The sequence below is a fragment of the Sciurus carolinensis genome, chromosome 14, assembly GCF_902686445.1.
Source record: "Sciurus carolinensis chromosome 14, mSciCar1.2, whole genome shotgun sequence".
In the NCBI taxonomy this organism is placed as follows: domain Eukaryota; kingdom Metazoa; phylum Chordata; class Mammalia; order Rodentia; family Sciuridae; genus Sciurus; species Sciurus carolinensis.
The window spans coordinates 57,038,030-57,065,779 of NC_062226.1; the positions used below are offsets into that span (position 1 = coordinate 57,038,030).

General features: G+C 33.9%; 1 protein-coding gene across 11 annotated transcripts in view; it reads left to right on the forward strand.

The window, feature by feature from the left end:
* The window catches only part of Mpdz (multiple PDZ domain crumbs cell polarity complex component), a 167,735-nt gene that overhangs the window by 10,729 nt on the left and 129,256 nt on the right, over window positions 1-27,750 (forward strand). For all 11 annotated transcript variants that reach the window (XM_047523911.1, XM_047523905.1, XM_047523904.1 and 8 more), the window contains exons 2-3: window positions 17,163-17,231; window positions 19,771-19,937. In XM_047523911.1, the coding sequence (XP_047379867.1) occupies window positions 17,216-17,231; window positions 19,771-19,937 (183 nt within the window). In that variant the 5' untranslated portion in view covers window positions 17,163-17,215. The remainder of the gene's footprint in view (window positions 1-17,162; window positions 17,232-19,770; window positions 19,938-27,750) is intronic.

Genomic DNA, 27,750 nt, shown 5'->3' on the forward strand with positions numbered 1-27,750 from the left:
TTTAGTTTAGGCAATTCATAGGTCTCTAGAAACTTGTTGATATCTTCGAAATTTTCTATTTTGTTGGAATATAGATTTTCAAAATAGCTTCTAATTATGTTTTGTATTTCACTCGTGTCTGTTGTGATATTTCCTTGTTCATTCCGAATTTTGGTGATTTGGGTTTTCTCTCGTCTTCTCTTTGTTAGTGTGGCTAAAGGTTTATCAATTTTGTTTATTTTTTCGAAGAACCAACTATTTATTTTGTCAGTTTTTTGTATTGTTTCTTTCGTTTCAATTTTGTTGATTTCAGCTTTGAGTTTGACTATTTCCTGTCTTCTACTACTTTTGGTGTTGGTCTGTTCTTCTTTTTCTAGGGCTTTGAGCTGTAATGTTAGGTCGTTTATTTTTTGAGTTTTACTTCTTTTATTAAATGCGCTCCATGAAATAAATCTTCCTCTAAGTACCACTTTTATAGTGTCCCAGAGATTTTGATATGATGTTTCTTTGTTCTCGTTTACCTCTAAGAATTTTTTAATTTCCTTCCTAATATCTTCTGTTATCCATTCCTCATATAATAGCATATTGTTTAATCTCCAGGTGTTGGAGTAATTTCTGTTTTTTACTCTTTCATTTATTTCTAGTTTCAATCCATTATGATCTGATAAAATACAAGGAAGTGTCTCTATCTTCTTGTATTTGCTAACATTAGCTTTGTGGCATAATATATGGTCTATTTTAGAGAAGGATCCATGTGCTGCTGAGAAGAAAGTGTATTCACTCTTCGTTGGATGGTATATTCTATAAATGTCTGTTAAGTCTAAATTATTGAGTGTGTTATTGAGATCTACGGTTTCTTTGTTCTTTATGATGTTTTTATTCTTAGTTTTTTCACGTGAAAAACTTTGTTAACATTCTTTAGTTGAATTCTGTGAATTAAATGGATAAATGACAGAGAAAAAGAAAAAGGCATGTAAATTTAATTCATGTTTGTAATTTTACACCCATGAGGGCTGCACACAAACAAGTGAACACCCAAAGAAGTTGTCTGACCTGGCAGCTTATATACTATTTTCATAATAAGAGTTGTTCTTTTTTTACTGACATGGGAAAGGGGGCCATCTTTACTGATAGAAATTTATCACATTAACAAAGGGAAAATTGCCCCTTATTTATGGGTAGAAAGAAGAGCAGAGAATGCTCTTGTATTTTCTGTTTGCCAGTTGCCTTCAGTTCAAAGAAATCCTTATGTCAGAATGACATATTTTGGGGTGGCTTGTGCTGATCCCCTTCATTTTTAACTGTGGGGTCAGGCTTTTGTGTTTTATAGTGTTTCTTTATTTTCCTACAGTTAGCCCCTTTTGAATGAACATAGGATTTAAATGTCCTTATTAAATGTTTCTTGAAGTTTCAAAGTGTGTAATGAATTGTTTTAAATATGTAACTGAAATTTTAAAAGAAAAGAATTTAAAATATTTAATGATATCAGGTGATTAAGTTAAATCGAACACTAAAAGATCAGTAACTATTAAGGCTTTGAATAAGCTTTTTCATCCTACCTTGTGAAGGGTCTAAGCCCTGCAAAATTTAGTTTTGAACCCAGTGCTATGTTTTCACACTGTATGCCAAATTTTCCTTACGTACTTGCGTATTTTTAGTAGTTCTTAACACTTTTGTTAGATATGTCTGTCATGTCATTTGACAGATTTATATTACAGCCATATAGTGAATTGAATAGCAAAGAAATTTGGTGCCAAGATTATCCAAATAATTGCTATTCTGTATATGTTACACCTGAGATTATTGAATATAATGAGTTGGAGAACGATGATCTGGAAGTTTAACTCATTCTAGATCAGTTCTGTCTAGGAAAGAAATTTTGTGAACCACATATATAATTTAAAAATTTTACTCACTACAGAAAAGAAAAAAAGCAGTAGTTGAAGGCAATTTTAATGGTTTCTCCCAAATGTCATCATTTCAATAGATAATCAATATAAAAATTAATGAGGCATTTTACTTGGTTTTCTTTGAGCGAACACCTTAAAAGTCAGCTGGGTATTTTATACATAAACCCATCTCATTTAGAACTAGCTACATTTCCAGTGCTTAATAAATAAATATATGTGTCTCTTTGCTGCCACATATACTGGTCAACACATTCTAGGTCAAGTATCTAAGCCTTAGGGACAGAGGTAATCAAGAAAAGAGATGTCTTCATTTTATTGTAAAAACATGTTATGCTGACTGGAACATTCAGGCTTTTGGGGTCATTTTTAATGTTCATGTCTCTGTTTTCTTTTCTTTTCTTTTTTTGGTGCTGGGGATTGAACCCAGGTGCGAGGCAGCAACTGAGCTATATCCCCAGCCCCCGTGTCTGTGTTTTCTGATCACTTAATTGAAATTGTAGCAAACAGCAACAACAGAACATCATGATTCCAGGCATACCTGTTCTCTGTTGTTACAAAAGCAGAAGTTGGTTATGATCTTACAGACATTTAGTCCTCTGAGTACCATAGTGAAATACAGTTAGTGAATATAGTTAAATAGATGAGTCAATTAAGAAGGTAACAGACCTATTTATAGAAAGAGAATGAAACCTTTTGAACTGTTTTCAGTGACAAAATACCAGTTGTCCTGCGATGACCTTAATGAGTCCCACATAATTACATATGCTAGCTAAATAGGGTACCCTGTTACATTATCTGTGAATTAGTAATTTGGGGATTGAATTGGTCCATGCTTTTTTATCTTATATGGCTAAGGTTCATGTTCAAATTCATATTAATTTGTATTTCCTTATGCACATTTCCCTTATCTGAACTACTTGGAATCTTGCCAGCAAGATATACATTGCCATCCCTTACTGATTTTCCACAGAGAATTCTCTGTAATGTAGGCTACCACTGACTGACAGGCTTATCCGCAGATTTAGACAGTAACATCTCTTTGTTATCAGAGGAATACAGGTTTTTCTCTAGCAATTCCATAGTGATTATGAAAAACAATGCTTTTATTGTGGAGAATTTTATTTTCTTCTTGGGTATGTGCATATTCAATTAACAGAAGATTTGTAGGTAAATTTTAGGTTAGTACAGAAGTGAATGAGAGAGGCACAGCGAATTTTATTTTAGTCTTTTAAAGATGTATTCTGTTCCATAATGTGTAGACTTTATTTGGTTTTGGAGCTTGCAGGGATGTTTTTGATCTCATGGGAATTTTTAAATTTACCTCACAAATGATTGAATTTTATTTAGGTATTTTGCTCTTCTCTTAGATTTAGTTTGACCTTATTAAGGTTATTTTTTTCCTAATTTGTTTTTTAGTAGATATGGGAACCAAACTAAAATCAAATGAGACTTATTTAGTTTTAGCTAAATAAATAGTAACACTGTGACTTGCCTGATATTTGACTGTAGTGAGAACTTTAATGATTCAGTATGATCAATTGTGAAGGAGCTTTATTATTTCTAACAGATTTCTAACAGATTTTTGCCACCAAAATAATTTTTGAATGTCACATTATATTTTTAAATATTCATGTTCCTTGGAGTTCTAATCTCAGTTTGTTTTTTAAACTGTACCTTCTTGAGTGACTTCTTTTATCTTTAGCAATAACTTAGAGACCAGTGATTCCCTACGTTGATCCTTCAGGGCCTGTCTGCTTAGATCCGCATGTGTAATGGATTCATATGTGTTATTGAGTGCCCATTCTGGAACAGCTACTATTTTTGGTGCTGAAGATATATATATCCACGAGAGAACAGGTAAACAACAAAACAAAAATGCCTATATTTGTGTAATTTAAATTCTTTTATTTTCTATTTTCTAGAAGCATTTCAAACTTAATATGTCCAAAAGGAGCATATTTTCACCCCTTTCTCTAAAAAGATGTAACATTTTTTCTTCCTACTGTTCTTTCAACTAACAATGACCCAGTATTTCTAGTGCCCCAGATTCAAACATGAAGAGAGTTAGCCTCTGTTGCTGTCACTCACTGCTTCTCCTGGCCCCAGGCACTCATCTAGTGGTCATTAAGTCCTTTTGGTTCCCTCTAATGAATGCACCTGTCTTGACCCATGTTTCCTCTCTTTCGCCTGCTATTGTCTTAATCTAGGATTTCAATGTTTTTTTCTCTTGGGCACTTTGTTAACAGATTAACATCTGGTTGTGGTGCTTTTTTCTCCTTTCTCTCTGTTGAGTTATTTACACTGTTGCCAGAATTGTTTTTCCAAAAAATAAAATTTTAAATCCTCCCAATGCTTCTCCCCGATGTCTGTATACATACCGTGCCTGAAGTCTCAGGCAGGTCATGGAAGCATTGCTTTCCTAGCTTCTTTCATTACTGCACTTAGAACTGCAGCCCCACTGTCATTTAATTCTCTGGTTCTTTATGGTTTCATAGCCTTAACAGGTACCCTTCCCTCAGCAAGAACTGCCTTTCCCACTTCTGGCTTTCCCTCATGCTCTTCTGTTGTGTGCGTCCTTCAATATGGAGTTTCATGTGTCACATCTCTTCAAATTCTTCTGCCTCCTGCTGATGGTATTGGGTTCCTAGCACACATTGCAAGGTTAACCATTTTCATTCGGTTGAGCTGAGAAGTTAGGTACCTGTCTTTATTCTTCTTTGACATATATACTTTAGTTATAGAGGCAGATAAAGATTTTTGGGAACCTGAAATTTATAGAATTTGGATGTTCTTAAGTATCAAACTTATGACATAAAATTAGGTATGAAAATGTTTGAGGGCCGAGGTTGTAGCTTAGTGGTAGAGTGCTCACTTAGCATGCATAATCCTGTGTTCTATCCCCAGCACTTTGTGCATACACATACACATACACACAAATAGAAAATATTCATTTGAAGAAGAATAGAAGGATTCTCTGTCTTCATGCTAAATCTTCCTACAACTTATATCTAGGAAAAAGTAGTCGGTTATGACTTGCCAAAATAATGCAATAGATTTTTTTAGATATGTAAAATATATCAATATCTGTATGTATATCAATATCTGTATATGTCAATATACGTAAAATATATCAATATCTGTTTCCATAGTTTTACTTTTTTATACTGATTTTCTAAAAATAGGAGCAATGCCTGTTAACTAACTAATGCTAATACTGTTGACAACTTAATACAAGGAAATTGAGTCATATTTAATGGCTCTTAACATGCTTTACTACTTGATTAGAGAAAGAAAATAGAATTACATTCTTCCTTTGAGATCAGATTTTGCTTTGGTGGGGGGAAATATTCAGTTCCTCCTGCAAATCTGCATCCATAACCTTAGTCAGTAACACCTACCTCTACCTCCTTTTGGTCTGGTGAATGCTAAGGAATTTTCTGAGGGCTTCTTCAATCATCTCCCTGCTGCTTCATCTTTGTATCTCTTCTTTCTTGTGGCTTCCTCCCCTCATCTCTTCTTTCTTTCCTCTCCTATTTATCTGTGTCTTTGCATATATCAAACCTGTTTTGCAGGGTGTGGTGGTGCATGCCTGTAATCCCAGAGACTCAGAAGACTGACCAGGAGTGTCACAAATTCAAGGCCAGCCTCAGCAACTTAGAGAGGTCCTAAGCAACTTAGCAAGACCCTGTCTCAGAATGAAAAATAAAAAGGGCTAGGGATGTAGCTCAGTGGTTAAGTTCCCCCAGGTTCAGTCGCCAGTATCAAATGAACAACAACAATAAAAAACAAAGAACAAAAAATACCCCCAAAACAAAACACCTATTCTCTTTCTGTCTTCTTTACTAGATAACTTAATACTTTCAAGTGTCAGTACTTTGACTAAACTGAGTTTTGTAGTTTGCAATTGTCAGGTTCATTTCTGTTCTTTTGAAGTACTTTGGGGGATGATTCTTGGGACCCTTATTTGTACAAAAAATTTTTCGGTTATGGGAAAGGTCTTATAAAACTGTACTGCATAGGTAAAAAGTGGTATAGTTTATAATTGCCATCCCAGAAATGATCAATTTTGATTTGTAATAAGGAGTTACTAATTAAATAGAGTGATAACAGAAATGGCAAAATAGACTCATATGTAGATAATAATAATAATAATAATATTAATAATAATAGCAGTAGCAATAGCTTTTGTGTACTTACTACTTCCAGGCATTTTTTATGTTATTATTACTGCCCACTTCACTCTTCAGCTCAGAAGTGTTAAGCAACTTATCTGTGATCTTACTAATAAAATGATAGTGTTTATTCAAGAAAACTAAGTAACTTGAGAACTCTGAGAGCATAGCTGCCTTGAGCTACTTCATCTGGTGGTAAATAAATGTTTTCCTTCCTGCATTATTATTATTAGATCTGTGAACTGTGATTTGGTGCAGAGGGACTTGCATTTGATGTTATTCAGTCTTGGATTGGGTTTAAAAGTTAGCTCTTTTACTTACAAGCATCATGTATATAGAGGAAAACACTGTCTTTCTGAGCCTCAGTTTTCTTATCTAAAAGTGGGAGTATCAAAATGCATATGAATGCTGATACATAACTGAGTGGGAGCGGGTAAGGGAAGAATGGAGGAACTTTGGATTGTGTAGAGGGAAATGAGGGCAGGGGAGGAGATGGGGGAAGGAAAGATGGTGGATTGAGACAAATATCATTACCCTAGGTACATGTATGATTATAGGAATGGCGTGACTTTACATCGTGTACAACCAGAGAAATGAAAAGTTGTACTCCATTTGTGTACAATGAATCAAAATACATTCTGTTGTCATGTATAATTAAATAGAACAAACAATAAAAATGCATATGTGTAAAAGTACATGTTCTGCATAAGAAAACAGGGTATATGAAAACTATTTCATAAGTGGTTCATTTCAAACAGTAAAAACAATGCCAATTTTTATGTTAAAACCCACTTGTGGAAAACATTTTGTTCTTAGGAAGAATCATTATTATAGTAGAGGTAATAGCAACTAATTCTTAAATGCAGTTTTATTACCTGTTGTTAGTGAATAGCATCTTAAAAGCCCCAAATAACAGATCGTTGCTTCTATTTGTAGATTACAACCAAGCCTACATTTTAGACATTCCAGTGATGAAAACATATTTGGAAAGTTCTGCATCTCTGAGGGACTATTAGGTGGCAGATTTGTGTCTGAGGAATAAAGTTGCTTTTTTTAAATCAGCAGAACACTATGAAAAATTAAATAGTTTGTTACTTAAGGAATCTAGTCAGAGTAGACATCTAATCTGATTGATTAGCTTTTAATCCTCCTCCATATTTATTTCCTTCTTCCCACTTCTCTCTTGGTTCTCAAATCCTCCTGCAGCTGAATGATACTACGTTTGGCTAAAGCTGTTCAAATCATTGCTGATTTTTTTTTTTTTTTTTTTTTTTTTTTTTTTTTTTTTTTTTGTGGTACTGGGGATCGAACTCAGGGCCTTATGCTTGCAAGGCAAGTACTCTACCAGCTGAGCTATCTCCCCAGCCCCATTGCTGATGTTTTATCATATAGACTTTTCAGTACGTCCTGCAAAAATAGCTATAGAGGCTGGGTGCAATGGCACATGCCTGTAATCCTAACGTCTCCAGAGACTGAGGCAGGAGGGTTGCAGTTCAAAGCCAGCCTCAGCCACTTAGCATGACCCTGTCTCAAAATCAAAAGAACTGTGGATGTGGCTCAGTGGTTAAGTGCCTCTGGGTTCAATCCCTGGTATAAACAAAATGAAACAAAACAAAACAACCAACCCCCCCCCCATAACACATAGAAATATGATTGCTTAAAAAGTCTGAGTTAGATGACCTTGAGAAAGTAATCTCTTTGATCCTCCATTTACATATTTGTAAAATCTGGTGTTAACAAGCTATGTGTTTGTGAATAATTTTTATACACAACATATTCTTATTTATTTCAATAATTAAGCATTGATAATTCCAAAATTTCTTCTGCCAACTGTATTTGAGGGTTGTGAATTGCTCCATGAAAAGTGTTGTGAAGAATGGCATCAGAGCAAGAGTGTGATCACTCACAAATCCTTCATAATACCTGCAGGGTACATTTGTGCACAGAGCTGGAACTCAACCAAGAGGGCATGCAAGCCACTAGTTAGCACAAACCCAGTTACAGCAGAGAAAAACAGCCACAATTAAGTATTACTTCAATATCTGTCCCAGAGGACTTCTGATCAGAAATTTGAGACTGCCATTTCTTGAGTAAAGTTTGTAAACTTTGTCTTTATTTCTATCCAGACTCAGCAAAGGGAAATCATGGAACCCACAAACTGAATTTTGAAGGCACTGATTGATGGGGAAGGATAAAAATATCTAATTATGTATAGTACTTATAACTCAGTAATAACTAAGTAGCTCACATGATAGATGATACTCTTCATAATTTTTGTAGGAAAGATGCCAGGATGAAGGAAATAATTTGGAACAATAATAGGGAAATGGTGGAAGTAGAGTTACTTAAAGAAAGGGAGCCAGGCACAGTGGTTCTTTCTACTCCCAATGAACTGGAGGCTGAGGCAGAAGGATCCCAAGTTCTAGACCAATTTAGTGAGACCCTGGCTCAAAATAGAAAAGGACTTGGATATAGCTTAGTGGTAAAGTCCCCTAGGTTTAATCTTCTGTACCTCACCCCCTCAACACCCCCCTTCCAAAAAAAAAAAAAATCCACAGTTTTATGGGTATTAGAAAGTGTGTCTCTATACACCAAACTTTAGGGCTTTCCACTGAGGAATCACTTGGTTATAACTGACAGTGCCAGTTATTGTTCTGCTGAAGTATTGTCATTAAGATCTTACCAACTCAAAATCCTTCCCTGAGTGGGCAGCTGAGAAATTACAGACATCTTGGTGCCATCTATCCCCTCTTACTGCAGTTAAGTTCTAACACAGATCAGTTGCCAACTGAGTTTCTTGATCCCATGGGGACTCTTCCAGTATCCTTGCTTTTTAGAAGCAGGAAGGACACAGTCTGCCCAGGCTCACTAGGGAATTGCCTCATTGCAGGCAGGGAAAAGGCAGGAGCCTGAAATAATTTCTCTAGAGAATTTGTTGCCAGTGTAGGAATTACCCCTGAGAATTCTATGCCACACAGTTAATCCTTCTGCATGTTTTAGGTTTTCCCCCAGAAAACATTGTGTCTGGAATGAGTACTTCTTGGGCAACTAGCTGCCTCTGCAATTTGGCTTTGGCATGTTGTTCACCTACAAGTGCTAGTGGTACAGCTCTTGGAGGAATCCCTGTGCCTGGTTCTGTCCAAGAGGTATGCCTGGCATGTTGCATCTTGACCCTTAGCACTGAAAATGTGGTAGCAAATGGGGGGCAAACTGCTCAACAACCTAAATTCCTTTCAGTTTAACTAGGGAGTGAGAACCCAGAAGAAGCTCTTTATCAGAAGCTCCTAAATCTTTTCCCTTAGTCACTGTGATTGGTGGGAGTTAATAATTTGGAGGGAAGGGCATTGCCCCTTAGGGATGTTCTCAGAGAGAACTTTATGGATGGAAAATATGTGAAAATGAGGGCCCAGAGAAAAGGTGTGAAATTCATAGTTTCAAAATGTATTTTGGGCTCTAAACAATTATGGACTCTTGAAACAGGTGGAGGTGAAAGACATAAATATCATATAGTGGACTATAAATAGAAATGATTATCTAATATATTTTTTAAAAAGAGAAGTTATAGTGTAAAAATAGGAGCCGCCTGAGATTCTAATCTCATACATACCACTGATTTATGGAATCTAGCCTCAATGAGCTCTGACTTGTGTAGCTGTAAGCTACATGCTTGAGATTCCTTTCAACTTTAAAATTGACCTTACAATTGAGTACAAGCAACACATAGGAACTTAACTCAGAAAATCACAAAGAATAATTTAAGGGTATAATTTTGCAAGTGGATATGAACTGGTAAAATGGCTTTATAAAACTATTATCAATGTGTTTTTCGTAATCTACAATTAAGGAAAGAACATACATCCTTTTGAAGGAAAAAAGAGTATTTCACCTTCGGCGAGCCATCTTAAAAAAAAGTAATTTTCAAAACCAAAGCAAATTTAATGAGCATGTTTATTAGTATAGATACATTTGTTATGTAAGTATTACCTACTTGTAAAATGTTTTAATTTCTATATTTTATGTACTTTTTCCTTTTAGATAGTTTTTTTTCCTCTCATTAGAAAATTCCTAAGAACAGAAATGAGATAATACTATTTTTACCAAACTTCTTTAAATTGCATGGATTCAGGGTCAAAATATTGATTGTGATTTATCTAGGTTTATATAATGTTGTATTAATATGTCCCATCTTATTGTAGTATTATTTTACATATATTATGACTGTTCATTGGGTTGAATTACCTTTTGAATAGACATGAAAGATAATATGAATTTCTTTTAATTGAAAAAGATTTATATTTTTGTACTCCTGGGTTTACCCACTTTTCCTGAAGGTGGGGTTTTGGTTTGGATTGTATATACATCCAAAAACAGAACAGCAACAGTTGTGATCATTTCTGCCTGACTGCTCTCTGACATGGAGTTGGCAAAGGCCATAAGCATCTGCTTCTAAGGCTTTCCTGCTTCTAAGGCTCTTCCCTAAAATGCTTGGAAACTAGAAGCAGAGTAACCACCAGAAAATCAAAATAAAGTAAAACTGAAAATGGGTCTTTATGGGATACTAATTTTTGAGGAAATCTTTTTGTATTTCCTTTACTTTTTTGCTAGAGTGAAGTCAGCTAGCTTGAAAAAATTATTTTTGTTGGACCATTTCCCAGGGGTAAAAAACTTCTCAAGTAATTTAGTAGTTTAAAGTGAAATCATTTTATGGTGAGGAAAGATGATATGGAGGATTTTTAAAAATATTGTGAATTTTAAAGAAAAAAGTCATCTCTGTTTTTATCTTCTTCCACAACCAGATATTGATAACATTTTCCACATATTTACTGCCAATAGCTTACTTTTCTAATTTTTTATTATGAAAAATTTCAAATGTACATAAAAGCAAGCAGAAGAGTACAGTGATCTTATATTCATTCTTCAGTTTTACTAGCCATTGGTTCATAGCCAGCGTGGTTTCTTCTCTACTCTAAAAGCATTTCCCTGTCCATTCCCACTTTTTTTTTTTTTTTTTTTTGAAGCAAATTGGAGATATTGCACCTCATGGTCAGTAAATATTTGAACCCAATTACTTTTTATGAGTATGTTCTAAAACGTTACAAAAATATTACTTCCTTAAAAAAATAGAGGACACTAAGTTCCCCCTTTTGATATGTCTCTGTTTTGAGGCTACCCCTTGCATCTGTTCATCTCTAAAAGTAACTTCTGCTGTGATTTCAGAAAGTGTCCTTTTAATCCATCCTTAAATAAGATGAAAGCAAATATGTGTATTTCTATGTAACATATATTATTATTCATACATTTAAAATAGAGATAAATTGTATCAAACTATATTTATTCTCTTACTCTCAATTTTATCTTCAAAATCCGGATTCCCATCACTTCTTTAGTAAGTGACTCTAACTCATTCATAGTTATATTAAATGTGGACGTCTTGATTTATTTTAGCCCCCTTATTTTGTGTTTCTTGTTTACTACACTTTTTCTTTTTTCTTTGTTCTCATTTTAGGCTTCTTGAGTATTTTTTGTTCCATTTTTTTTTCACCCGGTATGTCAATTCTATAGAGTCTGTATAATTTTATTATGTTAACTGTACCATGTATTTTTAATATGTACATTTGGTTCATTTTTCTAGTGGTGTTTGGAGTGAGAGCATTTTAGTCTTCCTCTAAGTGAGTTTTTAAGCCAGAAATATTTTCATTATTTGTGAATATTGGTGACAGTACTGAGGTTCCATTTATGTAATGGACACTGTCAGTTTGATCCCGTGCTTTTTGACCCTGGACTTATGCTTTGTTTGGCTTTTCTCATGCTCTGATCAAAACTGAATACTTCATGGTATTTTATTCACTCATAGTAGTAACTTCACATGCCTTGTGTTTCTGATATAACTTATTTCCCCTTCAGAATTCTTAATTATTTCAGTGTTCCTATTAAAGTTGTATTTGCCAGTAAGCGCTCAGATTTTTATTGGACGTGGTTGCAGTGCTCAAAAGGTCCTTCTTACAACTTCTGTCCTAACTTCTGCCTGTTCTTTAGGACTCCAGGAAGTTTTCCCTGATTCCTCAGTGTCGTGTTTTGGGTCCCTTGTTTTGTGTGTTTCTGTATTTTAATGATCTTCTTACTTTTTTTTTTCCCCATTCACTTATATTGGGATCCCAGACTGTGACCTCATTTCTCTAATTCTGCCACCTGATAACTTGCCATCATGTAGGCAGCTTGTGTGTGTGGTGAATCAGTAAATAACAGAAGTTGAGTTCTAACCTAATAAACCCCTCAGCCTTTTTACTTTGGGCAAGTAATTTTTCTTATGGCTTTATAAATGGAGAATAAGAATATCAATAAAAAAAGAATATCAATATGTGAAGTATGTTGATAAGCTAAAGTTCCTTGGTACTGAATTTTCTTTGATTTTGGGGGAACAAAATTGAATTAATAAATTTTATTCTTACTGCAGAAATTTGGAAAGATTTAGAAACATCAACTTGAAAATAAAAATTGTGCTCAGGAATGCTTTTTTGATCAAAGCCTGTAAGAATGAGGGAGAAGTTCAAAAGAACAGATGCTAAGAAAAGACTGATGTTTTCTATTGATGACAACATGTTATTGGTGGATACTGTGATGTTTCTTCCCTTTCAGAGCATTAGTTCAGTAGTGTCATCCAAAGCAGAAATTATGACGGAAGGTGTAAATATTGCTGTCATTACCAATTGAATTAATAACAAACTACTTGTAAACCACTACAATCTCGCTTTTGTCTGCTAACTTCAGGTAGTGCTGAGGCTTCTATAAATGAGACAAATTCTAAATTTAATGCAATAACAGATGCTGGGCCAACTTTGACAAGCCACAAACCATTGCGACTAGCTTTTTAAATTTTGTATTCCTTTTTTCAGTCAGAATTGTTTAGGATAACTAGAAAATTGTATGCATTTGGGACAGTTTCTCTTCATAGAGTTATTTTTAGCACAAAACATATTTCATTTGTTAGTTGCCATGAAATCTGCATTGGACAGATTTGTGTTGTTTCAAATACTGATTCTCTACCACATAAAAGCTGTGCCTACATGTTACCAGTACAACTTGTTGGAAATTAAAAATGATTTAGCCAATTACTTGGTTTCTTTTCCTCAGTAAAAGAAAATATTCAGTTTGAGTTCTGTCCCCTGCTACTAATGTTATCAACCAGTTGTTGGGTAATCATATGGTCACAGGTAACATCTTCAGATTTATTAAGGATTTGGCAATGCTGTCATTATATTAAAGCTCGACAGGAAGCTCTTAGGCCTTGAATTAAAATGATGTCTTAAATTTAATTTTTCTAAGCAAATACATACATAGTAGAGTTGTTAGATGAAATAACAAATGCCCAATTAAAGTTGAATTAAACCTGGGCACTGTGGTGCACACCTGTAGTCCCAGCTATTTGGGAGGCTGAGGGAGGAGGGTTACAAGTTCTGAGGTTATCCTTGGCAACTTAGAAAGACCCTTTCTCTACATAAAAATAAAAAGTGTTGGGAATAGCTCAGTGTTAGAGGATCCTGGGTTCAATTCCCAGTACCAACACAACAACAACAACAACAAAAATAACAAATGAATTTCAAATAAATCACAAGTTAGTTTTTTATATAAGTATGTCCCCAGTACTTCACAGGTTATTCACTGAAAAATTATTCATTTATCTGAAACTCAAATTTAACTAGGTATCATGTATTTTTATTCGCTAAATCTAAGCTATTCTATATTAAGATAAAAATTGAAAAAGAATGCAGTGCAAAATAAATTTTTTTCAGTGTCCTCTGGCCCTACCATAGCTTACTATTATCCACAAAACTTGCAAAAATAGTTTATAAACATGTACCTATTATGCTTTTAAAAACAAACATGTGCCTAGAAATTTTTCTAGAAAAAGCATTTCCCTTATATTATAAAAATTGTAGCAATATAATGTATTATACTGTATCTTTTTTAAAAAATTGACAATATATTTACACCATGTAAATATACTTTTTACACTTGGGTCCTTATTTCTTCCTCTGCTTTCACCTTGTGTAGGGCAAGGTCTGCATGGCAATTTTGAACTTGCAAAGGGGAAAAATGTGGTAAGGTAAATTCTTTTTCCTATTGAAGAGCAGCATACTGTAGAAGTTAATTGTGGGCTCTGGATCCTGCCTGTAGTCAAACCCTGATTCCATTACTTACTAGTGGTGTGACTTGGGCAAGTTACTTAGAATTTTTTGCCTCTGTAAAGTGAGTGGATTGTGTGTATATTAAAGGACTTAATTGGATAACATGCTTCAATTAGTGCCTAGTATGTTCTAGGTGCTCTGTTTGCTGTTACTATTTCTGCTTCTGCCCCTGAGTTAGTGTAGATCTCCTGTTTATTTCCATATCTGTCTGTCTCTTTACTGCCTCCCTGATTCAGCATTGTCACTGCTAGTATGAATTGACCAGGAAAAACCTGAGCTGCTTCTGATCTATTGTTGAGTCTCCTATAAGACTTGCCCTGTGGCCATGACTACTATTATTATCACCTGGGTACTTTTGTTTTTTCATGTAGCACTGAAAAGGGTAAAAAGGGAAGGGAGATGGTAAGGTGGTGGTGAAAGGGTAGATGAAAATGAGTTTGCAGTTTGAAGGGAGTAGATCTGATCTATCTCAAAAGTTCTGCAATTACAAATGGTTTATGTATAATTAGAACTGAATTTACTGAGTTTTGGGGATAAGGCTTAAGGGGTGTAAGAAAAACTTTTTTTTTTCTTTAAACTCATCTCTTTGGCATGGTTGTAAGTGGTGAAATCCCCTAGAAACTTCAAAAAAGCTACAATTTTATTTTAGGGACATTAGACTAGAACAGAGAAGCTATGAAACTATTACTTTTTATCTCTGAAATTTACAGTAAGTTCAGCTCTTGCTGTCAGTAACTTGCAACAGCAGTGACTTTTTTTTTTTTTTTTTAAACTCTTATGACAAGTGTTTCGTGTGTGTGTGTGTTCGGGGATGAGTAACTGCATTGCTGACTTGTTGGTGAACTTTGGATGACAGTGCTTTTCTGTGTTGGGAGATTCCTGCTCAACTTTCTCTGCAGATTCTTCACAAATCAGTGTCCCTTTAAACTTATAGCTTACCTTTCCCCCATATTATGAATACTGCCTGTCTTTCTGAGTTAAATTTTTCATAGGGTAAAGTGGATAGAGCTGTTTTATTGTGCATACCAAGCATTAATCTATGTGATATTTTTCCTTCTAAAATTTATTAATATTAATTATTTGTAAGTAGATTGAGCCAGAAAAGATAAGTAACTTTACAAGGACAAACTTATTCATGCTTCTTCTTTGCTTTCATGGTTCCTCTATTTAACTAGACAGATACACCTTGGTGTACTTGGGGGTCTCTTTAATTTTATGTTTTAATTTATTAAAAGTTAATTTTTTCAGAGGGTACCTACTATTATGATATTTTTTAAAGGAGTATTGTAGTTTCCTTGTAAATAAGAATTTAAAGTACCACAGAGGGGCTAGGGTTGTAGCTCAGTGGTAGCATACTTGTGTAGCATGTGTAAGGCACTGGGTTCAATCCTTAGCACCACATAAAAATAAATAAATAAAGGTATTATGTCCATCTGCAATTCAAAAATTAAATAAAAGATATCACACAATTTAAAAGAAAAAAAGTACCACAGGTTTATCTTTAAGTTCTCTGTATGGTGCCTCATGAATCTTTACTATGTCTGACATTGGAATACCAACCTATATAGATTGAATGTTAATCCTGAATGTGTATTTTATAGTTAGGAGTTTTGTTGTAAGCTGCATATATATTTATCTCATTTGTCACAAGATACTCAGTGAGTAAGTTTATATTCTAGGAAACTAAGGTTGAGATGTTAGCCCATTTGCTGGAGGCTATACTGTTATTTAAATTTCAATTCTAGGTCAGAGCCAGTGACCTTTCCTTGATACCAGGGCAGTTTTAAAACAAGTGTCAGTAGTTGAGCTGTTTGACTATTTGGAATGGAGTTGATGTTTTCAGTAGTGTGTTCTATTTTGGAATAAGGAAGTCAGTAAGTACTATTCTCTGTTATTACACAGAGCAAATTGCAGGCATTGATGTTCTGTGCATCTGCTCATCTACATCTACTTTTTGCCAAGTGTCCTTTTCTCTTAAAGAGGTAACAGAGGGCAACTTGGTCTTTCTGAGAAATGGCTTATATCACCTTCCAGATGAACAATGAGGGTATATGGTGATAGATTCCTTCTCTGAGAAGACTGACTTTCTGGTTAACTCAGGATTTTCTGTGAGGCAAAGGGTAATTGTAGCTCTGGAGACAGTTGTGCAGAATTGTACGGTAGAGGTTGGCCATGGTTAGTGATGTAGATGTTGGCTGTGCAGGTCTGTACCCAGGACTTCAAAGTGTATAAGTGTTGTCAGAGAAAGATGAGATCTGTGTGGGATGAAGAAGGAATTGAGAAAGTATTTTTAAATGGAAAGAGGACAACATTATAGTTAGAAGGATAGTTTCAAAACTGTTCAAAAATTTAACGTGATACTCTTTTTTTTTTCAGTTTTAAATTCATTTTAATGTATTAAAGCAATATAGTGTTGCCTATACTGCTTTGGTGTCAGAGTTCATGTCTAATTTGATACGTGTATTGTCTCCCCAGTTAAGGCTGTGAGCATTTGAGGGTAAGATCACAAATTCTTTTACATTTTTGCCTAGAGAATTTCATAAGCAGAATCAAGTAAGCTCCTTATTCTGTGGTTAAGGATCTGTAAATTAATCCAAGATTATTGTTGTCTGTGCTGAGAAGCTCTTCAGGAAATATCTTGGAAACTTCTATCATCTTATTTAAAACAATATGCTTTTTTATTTATTATACAGTTATCATGGGTAAACACATATCATTTTGAGTAAGTTCTAGAGTGCTCACTTTTTTTTTTTTTGCCTATAATGAGAATTATGTGAAGTTATATCAATAAGATTTTAATGGTCCGAGGAATTATAATGGTATCAACTGCTATTTAGAGTGTTTAGTTTTAGAAGAAAATTAGAGTTCTGAGAAAACATAACCCATGCATTTTATGTTTTTTTTTTTTTCCTCAGAGTTCCATTTTAGTTGCTGTTTAAAATCTTTTTAGAGAAGAACTTTGAAAGAAATGTTGGAAACCATAGGTAAGACTTATTCCTTTTTGTCTGCATTTTTCAAAGTTGAAAACTCCTTCCTTTGGGATCTTTGAGTATAATATGTTCTACAGAGCAGGATTCTATCTGTGGTAACTTAGATTTTAAAGGTTGTTACCCACTAACATTATGCCAGGCTAATAATTTCTGAATTTGGTCAGTCTCACGTGAAGTGTTACAAAAAACACATAATTTGTACATAAAAATAAACGTGACATTCTACCAATTATGGGTTTTAATAAAACTTAATGTATACCCAATTCTAATTCATGAACCTAGTTGTAGTTAATATTTGTTTCTGAATGGCAGGAGAAAATTTAACAGTATTTCTAATATTAAAAGATGACCATTATTCTTGTATTTATGGCTGAAATGCCACTGAGCTCTTGCTTGTGTTTGTATGTTTGTGTGTGTGTGTGTTTTACTGGGCATTGAACTCAGCACTCTACCACTGATCTATATCCCCAGCCCTTTTTAAAAATGAAATTATTTTGAGATAGGGTTTTGCTGAGTTGCCCATTGTGGTGGTGAATTGTGATCCCTTCTACCTCAGCGTCCTGAGTAGCTGGGATTACAGGTGTGTGCCACCATGCCTGACTGAACTCTTACTTTTACTTGACAAGGAGAACAGTTACAAACTCTGGCTGGTAACTTCATTGAAGGCAATTTAATTTCTAAATAAGACAACTTAGGTTGAAATATCCAAATTTCCCACGTTTATGTGTTAATCACTGTTTAGAGAAACTACTTTATACATCAGTTTATAAGTATATCAGGTGTGGTTCGAACCTGCCCTCATTGGACATGCCAGTCCTTTACCTAGTTCCAGGTAGCTTTTTGAGTTTAACTTTTTGAAGGTATTGAGATTTAACTCTGGCACCTCAATGATTATGGTTGGTGCCTAGACAGCTTCATGTTATGAGAGTAGGAGGAGAGTTGATGGCGGAACAGATGCTGCTTTTGTGATTGTGTGGCTTTTGTTCCTGGTCCTATATAAAAATGCATAGATATACATCTGTATCACTCATTTTATGCTGAAGTCATACACCATAAAGACTACTAGCCTACATAAAAGTGGAAAGGAAAGGAAAGGGGAAATACAGAATTATGTAAATCATTAATTTCTAGGCTTTGTTCTGTTGGCTATTACTGAGTTGCACACCTTCTAATAATTGCTATAAGAATTAATATATTTGCATTCCAAGTTACCATAGGAGATGACCTAGATAAAATTTTTTTGTGCATCTTTATCCTTATTTGCTTGAAAATTTCTACTTGAGTAAATATTACTTTATTTCAATTTGTGTTCTTGTAAAATTATGATCAATGTCATTTCATGTTTTAATAGGCCAATTTCTGTGTAATTCCAAATTCGAAGCTATATAAAGTATCTCTAGTAATGATTGCCACTCTTTTTCATTACTGTGACATGGCAAATGTATTTTAACAGATGTTATCAACCCAAAGGTATTAGGGCATATATCTGAGCACAACTGCTATTTAAAACAAAAAATTGGCTTAAATTATAAGTACGTGTGTAAGTGTATGTGTGTGTATGTGTGATTTCAAAGAGGTGTTTTCAGCTATTGTGGTAGAAATTCACTATCTGGTAGATGCAGGTATGTAAACTATATAAGGACTATTAGGACATACTTAGTCCAAATATTCACTTTTTTTTTTTTTTAACTTTGTGCCTGATTTATGAGATATTTAATTATTTGATTTGGATTAGTTTGAAGCATATGTAAATATTCTATTTAATTTTGGGGGAAGATATTTCAACTCTTAAGAAGTAATGTTTTTGAAATAATATGTGTTATTCTGATGTATTTTTAAGCAAATTCTCAATTGTAGACTGCTTTGCTTCTTAATATGTGAAATTGTTATACTTGGATATTGTGATTTACCATTTAACATTAGCCATATCCACTCATTAACCAATTGCCAATTTTTCTTACATGTAAATAAAAATTTATATATATTTTTATAGAAAGCAGATATCTGCATTTTTAAGATCACAGATCATTTGGTTTTTATTAAAAAATCATTTGATTTTATAAAAGAAACATCTCGCATTAGAATTCAGCTAGCCATCATCTGAATTGATTTCTGTGACTAGTTGTATTTAGCCCACAATATAACCAGTTTCCTGCTTTCAAAGAAACTTCTTGCAGGAGACTTCAAGGTTCCTGGGGCACATTTACAATAATATATTACACTCTTTCCCTTTTATCTCGAAACCAATTAGGTTGGTTTGAAGCATATGTAAAAATACTGTGTAATTTGCTATTTAATTTTGAAAGAAAATATTCAAAATATTAAAAAGTACTCAATCTTGTGTTTTTTGTTCTTTTATACTCCATTAAAATGTTGTACTTCTGTTAAACTTTTTACTCAAAAAGAGACAATTTTGTGTACTTAAGAGGAATAGTTTGAGAATTTCTACAAGCATGGGGTGGGGTGGGGTTCTCATAGGTTTGATATGCATGTTTTAAATCCTGTTATTTACTAATGCTACTCTTTGGAATAGACAAAAATCGGGCCCTGCAGGCTGCAGAGCGCTTGCAAGTCAAGCTACGAGAACGTGGAGATGTAGCAAACGAAGACAAACTCAGCCTTCTCAAGTCAGTCCTGCAGAGCCCACTCTTCAGTCAGATTCTGAACCTTCAGACTTCTGTACAGCAGCTGAAAGACCAGGTAGGATATCACTGAGGCTTTCACGCATGGCATAGATCTTGTGAAAAGCTTGTTTTTTTCTGAAGGCTGATTTTCAAATGTGTTAATGAATACTTAATGAAGTCATTTAAACCTCCAAATAAGACATTCAAATTCACCATGACTTTTTTCCTCCTAGTTATTTTTGCAGTGGTTGTTGCTGTATATTGTAGATGATATGACATTGTGTTGAAAGCTGTGTGTATGCTGAAGAATGAGTTCTTACAGGAGAAGGGGATAATAAAAGTATGTTGGGGTAGATGGCTGTAGACTTGGTTTCCATCAGCACTAATGCTCATTGTTCATGTGATCGTGTTCATTCAGATTCAGACTTGAGTACACTTACAAGATTTCAGATAAGCCTGGATTTTGCATGTGTAATCATGTGTGTAAGGAAGGGAAATCACCTCTATTTTGACAGTAAAAGGAATAATTACATTGTCATCAGTTAGAGGAATTGCAATTCTCACTTCTTCAAAGAGTGTAAGTAGCAATTGCTTCTATGACAGCATCAGATGGTGATAAACATTAGAACTTCTAAATGTAACCATTTTTACTGTAAAAAATATGAGCATTAAAAGTTGGAGCATTTATACTAAAATCGAAACATATCATAGTGACAGAGTGAAAACTAAAGTCAGATGTTCTTTGAACTTACTTAATTTAATCACTATTCTCAGGGTTTTAAAAAATATATCTAAAACAGTTTGTTCCTTACAAGGTTTGAAGTTAATCTAATTATGCTTTCAAGTTCTCATTCTTCTCATGTTTTTAGAATTAATTTAATGGTTGTGGATGATTTTCTAGCAAATATTCTGCCTTAAAAGATTAAAAATTAATCTTGAAAACTAATTTCATAATGTAGTGAAATCATAGCTCCAATTAAAAATTCCAAAATAGGGCTGCAGTGTAGCTCAGTGGCAGGAACCTGGGTTCAATCCCCAGCACCACAAAAATGTCAGAAAACAACAACAAAAAATCCCTCAAAATTGTGCAAAGTGCAAAAGAAAAAGCAGTAGTAAGAGAAAAGGAATTTAATGTCATGTTAACCTCTTAAACTACATGTGTATTTATAGCCCCTCTAAAATAAATCAAGAATAATCATCAGTATTTTCCTATGGTGAATTTCTATGTAATAGTTTTAAAAGTCATGCTCATGAATTTAAAAAGGTGTTTTTGTTATATGTAGTGTGTTTGTCACCTTTGTAAGTTATGGAGATATTGGTTTTCAATACCGATTTTCAGAACAGATTGGCAAGCTTACAGAGAAACCATTATCTTGAATGTAACTATAATTATGATGGGAATAATCATCTGGTTTTTCAGAATATAGAGAGGTTGAACAAATATCTTCTGTTTATTGTGTTGCGTGAAAATGTGATTAAAATAGGAGGAAAGTTGAAATAAATGGAGGATCAGCAAGTACGCTACTAGTACAGTGAGATAACTTGATATTTCCCTGCTAGTCAGTCTTTTGAAAGGGAAAGTCTTTGTGCCTCCAGTGTCTGATGAAAGGGACTATGGGTCTACTTGCTGAGCTTGATTTATTGTTTTCAAATGAAAGTAGGGTATGGACTCTAATACTATTTGAGTCCTATGTGGTTCACACGAAAACCACTTGGAAATCTGTTGAGCATAATTATGGAGCCTCACATTCTGTGACTAAGTATATAGTATGATCTTGCTGTTTTATTAATGATCTATTTAAGACTAAGTGGGCATTTCTTACATGTCTTTGGATTTTTTCTCCTTGGTCACTCTTCATGTAGAGGAAAAAGCTAACAATGAAGGGGATCAAGGAAAGCATCTAGCTTGGAGAGGCTAAGTGACTTGTCTTTAAGGGTAGAGCCAAAACTAGAATTCAGTTTTCTTGAGTCCCTGGGTTTAGACTTTTCCCTTTTTAGGCTTTGCAGCTTGTCTTATATCTTTTCTTATCAAGGGTAGGACTTTAATCCGTAAATGTCAAGAGTTTCATTTTGATAATTCCTCAGAGTTTTTGTGACTTTTCACTTTAATCTCCATTTTTTTACTAATTCAGTTTTGTTTCCTTACCAGTATTTTTATATGACTGGAGTAAAATTTAAAAATTATTATTTTTGTATAATAAAATTGAAATATAAAATTCTAACTTCATCCAGTTATATTTATCAACTGCTAATTTGTTAAAATTTATAATTTAATAACTAATGTACCTAAGGAACAAAATTTGTTTCTTGCTTTTCTGTCAGTGGCTACCCAAATCTGACCAATGGCTAGCTTTTACTTATTACCTTATATGTAAATTATATTTTTGTATGCATACTTTTTATATGCACAACAGGGGCAAGTTACTATTTCCATCTTTTTTACCATCACTGGAAAATTTGACCTCTCCATTTCTTCCCCTCCATCATCCATCCTGTCTTTTAGAGAAGCGAAGGTAGTTAAATAATTGAAAAGCCTGAGGTATATGCAGCGTATTGGAGAACATGATCATATTGTTGCATTAATGACAGATGCTGACATGCCATGTTGAATTAAGCCTACAATTTTTTTCCCTCAGATCCTTCTCATTACTTCTATTCAGTAATGTTTAATTTTTCCAATTTGCTGCTTCAGTATTAAGACCACCCTTAGAAATCAAACTATTTCCCTTTGGCAAATTAAACACTTGACAGGTGTGTAACTGAGAGGGCAAAAAAGCCATGCCCTGAAGGGACGTGCTATTTAAATATTGTCAAAAATATTAACAGGTCTGAGAATATAATTGATGCCTCTGTTTAACTCTGCCACATTGTGTATTGTTCTATCCGCCAGCTAAAAGATGTGTGCTATTAAACCTGAATAATCGCTAATAGCTCCAGTTCATTTCCTACTGCATGATTCCTGTTTAAGTGAAGAGAAAAAAGAGAACTGTGACTGAGTGTCAATGATCTGTCAAATGCAAATTCTCAAGTAGTGTCCTCACTGTCACCTAGTCATCACAGCTAATAACTATGGGGCTTAATGCGTATTCATGACAAAAATCCAGCTATTGTGGGGGAAATAAACATGTTAGCAGTTTAATAATAGAAACGTGTCAGCCTTGAGGATTTTGGATTTGCATATTTATTCTATGAAGTTTCTTCAGTCCAGTATAGGTGTTGCTGTTTTCCTGATTAATTAATTTTCTTGCCTTATGAATTGACCACGGGCACTAAAATAATCTTCTTACTTTAAGTAATTTGTTGGAAAACTGAATTGAAATTATTTTCAGTAGAAATTTAGGTTCAGTACTTAGAAATCAGCACTGCTAAGGTTATTTTTAAAATGATGACAACAGAGACCAATTCTAAGACAGGAGAAATGATGTGGATAATTCAAGTTGCAAAAACTGATTGTAGGAGGAATAAGCCTTGGGACACAGAATATTCAGAAGATCTCTCCTTGTCACTGATCTCCAGAATCTTTGGCCTGTGACATTTGATTGTTTTGTTGTTATTTAATATCTCCAGGATTCTAAATCATTTACCTTCCTTCCAAAGAGTACATATTTTTCATCTAGACCTATAATGTATAGGCACACAAATTTAGCCAGACTTTTTCTTTGGAAATTTGTGACATCTCCTGAAATAACTGAAAAGATGGTAAGTTAACATAGAATCAAAGTTGGAAATTACTGTTCAATATTGATTAGAGTAGTTATATTGTTTTTTCCCCATTTTTTTCTTGAAATGCAGTCTTCATGGTATAACATTTTTGCTGTATATTTCTGTATGTTTATAAGTATTATCTGTTCACATTCCAAAGAAAAGACTGTGGAACAAAGTAATGGGTGATTCAAAGGTAAACTTAAATAAAGCTAAATAAAAATATCATAGAACTAGATCTACCAAAGACCTAGGATTGCTAAAACCAAGTATATCATTTAATTTCAGTTTCCTGAGAGCAAAGGCAAATAATTAAACAACAAAATGAGAACAAGGATTATGTTCATTGTGAGGCACCGTTGAGTGAACAAGATGTTTTCCTGACAATGGGAGGGTTATTACATGGACACTTTTACAAAAGTTTCACATTGATTTATTAGTAAGCTTTTGTTGAACACTTAAAATCAGTAAAACCTCAACGAGTAATAAAATGGAGGTTCTAACTATCTAAAGGGGAAAACAGAACATAGAAAAATAAAGGTAAGTAGTGGAAGCAGAAAGACTTACTGAACTTTGACTTAAGATAGGTCTTGCAAAATGAGTAGGAATTTTCTCCAGATGTGGGGAAATTATTTCAGGTAAAGAGCAGTGTTTATAAGGGTATAAAGCAGTTGTCCTCCAGTGAGGGTGATTTTTATTCTCCTTCACCAAGAGGTATTTGGCAATGTCTGGAGTCAGTTGGATTGTGTGGATTATTATAGTGGGTAGAGGTTAGTGATGCTGCTAAATATCCTTCAGTGAGCAGTACAGCTTCCCACAGCAAGGAATTACTGGGTTTATAAAGTGTTGAGGTTGGAGAAACCCTGGTAGGAAACTGTGCACAGATACATATTATCAAAGCAATTAGATTATATGTGGAATCTTGACAGGAATAGAAACTGTAGAGCCAGATTGTGAATGTCCTATGGAGGTGTTTTTTTTGGGTGGTATTGTTTATTTTTTTGATGGTACTAGGGTTTAAGCCCTGGGCCTTACATTCAAGTACTCTACACAAGGACTTCACCACAGAACTACATTCCCAGCCCTTATTTTCTTTAATACTCAACTTTTGGGAAAGATTCACATTTATCTTTTGATCTTTCTATTAAACATAATATTTTAACAATCATTTTATTTTTATTTGCCTACATTTTACCACTATGATAATAAACATAACAAAAGTATAAGAATTTTAATATTTTGATAAGTAACATGTTTGATTAGAATTATAAAATATATGAATTGGTTGGTCATGTAGTTATACTTATAATCTCAGTGACCTGGGAGACTGAGGCAGGAGGATCACAAGTTCAAGGTCAGCCTGAGCCATTGAGTGAGACCCTGTCTCAAAATAAAAAAAATCAAAAGGACTGGGACTATATTGAGTGCCACTGGGTTCAACCCCCAATACAAAAAAAGAGAATTGCTCTTTAAAGGAATGCTTCTTTCATCTTACTAATATTGAGAATACAGCATGACCTTCTGATTTAGTGATGACTTTTCTGCTAAAGGGCACAATGTTTACAGGTGTGTGTGTGTGTGTGTGTGTGTGTGTGTTTTGTGTGTCTTTTCTGAGTCTCTGTCTTAAAACAGGAGCAAATTTGAGAGAACTTAAAGATATAGGTAAACATTGTGTAATTCAGAGGGTTAGTTTTGAATTTCGGAGGTAAGCAGGGGATGTTAAGTAGAACATACACTGTCCCAAAGCATGACTGAAGAGGATATTCTGTAGATAAAGATTTATAAAATGAATAAATCAAATTCATGGTCAAAGTGTTGAGGTATATGGCTTCTAAGTAGCAGCATGAGCAGCTCTGATAATTTCTAAAATTTTTTTAGATTGATGGAAAGATGGGAAATTTTGATAAATGAACATTTTGTTAACTGTTTTGACTTTGGTAATATGCAAGATGCTATTTAATGCGACTCATGTCTTAAACATCAGAAATGCTTGTATACCCCAGCTTTATTTTATTACTTAATAAATGACAAAACATGGCCCTCTCTCTATAGTTCCTAATTTGAAACTGAAATGAAGATGATTCCTCTGTAGGCTTGCCATCTGTAAAGGTGAAATGACTACTGTCTCTCAAGAATGTGTAGGTTAAATTATGACTTGGTGTTGATGAGAGAAGAGGGGACAGAAAGAAAGAAAATATACCTTGATCCTATTAACAGAAATAATAAAAAAAAAGAATAGAATTCTTTACAATGAATATTGTTTGTGAAAATGCAAATGGAATAGAATTCTTTCCAGTGGATATTGCTTGTGAAAATTCAGAGGTCTGTCTTACCACTGAAATAGTTTTATGATAAAGCTTTGCAGCTGCCCAGCTATATTTCCTGAGTCTGTAATGTATATTATCTAGGAGAAGTTAAGAGAGAAGGAGCGATTCTTGTGTTTTTACATTTACAATAAAGTTTATTTACTGTAGGAATTTCAAATACTTTATTTTTGGTACAATAACAGCTTTTAAATGTTTGTTCCTTTAACTAAAAGTTTGTAAATATAGAGCCATAGAATGGACTAAAATTCTTGTCTTTTCCTGGGCAAGAAAGCACTGTTCAAATTTTTTATACAGTGCTGGATTAAAATGCAACACCATCTTGCTACTGGGTATGCGTGTGTGTCTGAAACAACAAATGGTGCTAATTGTATGGTATTTTTGTGACAAAGTTAAATGGTCTTTGGAGAAGAAAGAACAAAATGTGCAGTTTACTGGATATGACCTAAATGAGTTTTTTAATCCAAGAATTTAAGAACAATTGAGATTGTTTGACATTTGAAGCTATAGCAACAATAATAAAAAGTACTTATGGGACTTTGTCTCATTTAACGTCCATCAGTTGTATGAGGTAGCTTTTATTGGCAGTATGTCCAGTGTGGAAATCCGGGCTTAGAGAGGTTATTTAACTTAAGTAGAACCACACAATTATTCACTGGTAGACTTAGGGGAAAAGTTCAGATTTGTATGACCCTAAAGCCAGTGCTTTTTAACTTTTAATTTGCTCCATTTCTGAGTTCTCTGTTCTCTTTTTTTTTTTAGAGTGGAGTTCTCTGTTCTCTATGTAAAGGAGAAAATAAGGTGGAAAGAAAAACATGCCATTAACAGAAACAGTTAATGGCATGACTAAAGAGGAATTAAAGTAAAGGTCTTATTAAAATTCATTAAGATATTCCATTTCTCTTAAGTTCTCCTTGCAAATTTTAATCAGTCAATATGAAACATAACTTTCACCCTTTTTTCATTTATAATTATGTTAGATTATAAACGTAAAGGAACTAAACTGGTAAAGATAACAGTGGAATGGAGAGACAATGTGGCAAAATAACGAATTGTTACGTATTTATTCCCATATGATTGCAGTTGTCTAGGTTTTATTTTATTTTTCTTCTAACCAAATTATGAGATGTGAGTCAGTTTTATTTGCCTTCTGGAAATAATGTGGGACTGCTAGGAAAAACACTGCAAAAATTCTAACATACTGTTTGCCTAAATTTTCAATTTCTGAAATGCTATTTGTCTTGGCATTTTAATTTACTTAATTTTGATCCTTTCTCTGCATTGGATGTAGAAAATTCTAGCATATATTGGTAAGAATATTACATTTGGTCAAGCTATATTCCTTGAATTTTTTTTCCCATGGAAACTTGACTAAGAAAATAGAGAATCATTGAGATTTAAATAAAGAAAAGATATTCTGCAAATATGCATAAACACACATGCCTACACTGTGTTGTATAGGCTTTGCTTCACTTGTCATTTGTTAGCAAGCATAAAAAAGAGCTTTAGAATCGTATTTTTATTTTCTAATTTTTGTTTGAAGTTCATTTACTATTTTGGGGGTAAAAATCAATGTCATGTTCATCTTTGAATACCTGTACAGGATACTTTTGTCGAGGTCAAAATATAGTTTCTTAATTAAAGAATATATAAGTATTCTTAAATAGTGAAAACTGTTGTACCTTGACTATTTGTCATTCTTTGCTAGAGAACTAATTTTTAACAAAAAAAATTAACCAAATGGCTCAAGTTTCTTTGGAAACCTTCAGCTTTTCTCTTGCTGATTATTAAGAAGGTGCCTTATTCATCATCACCACAGTTAAACCATAATTAACATGTGTTCAATTCTTATCTTTAGGGAAC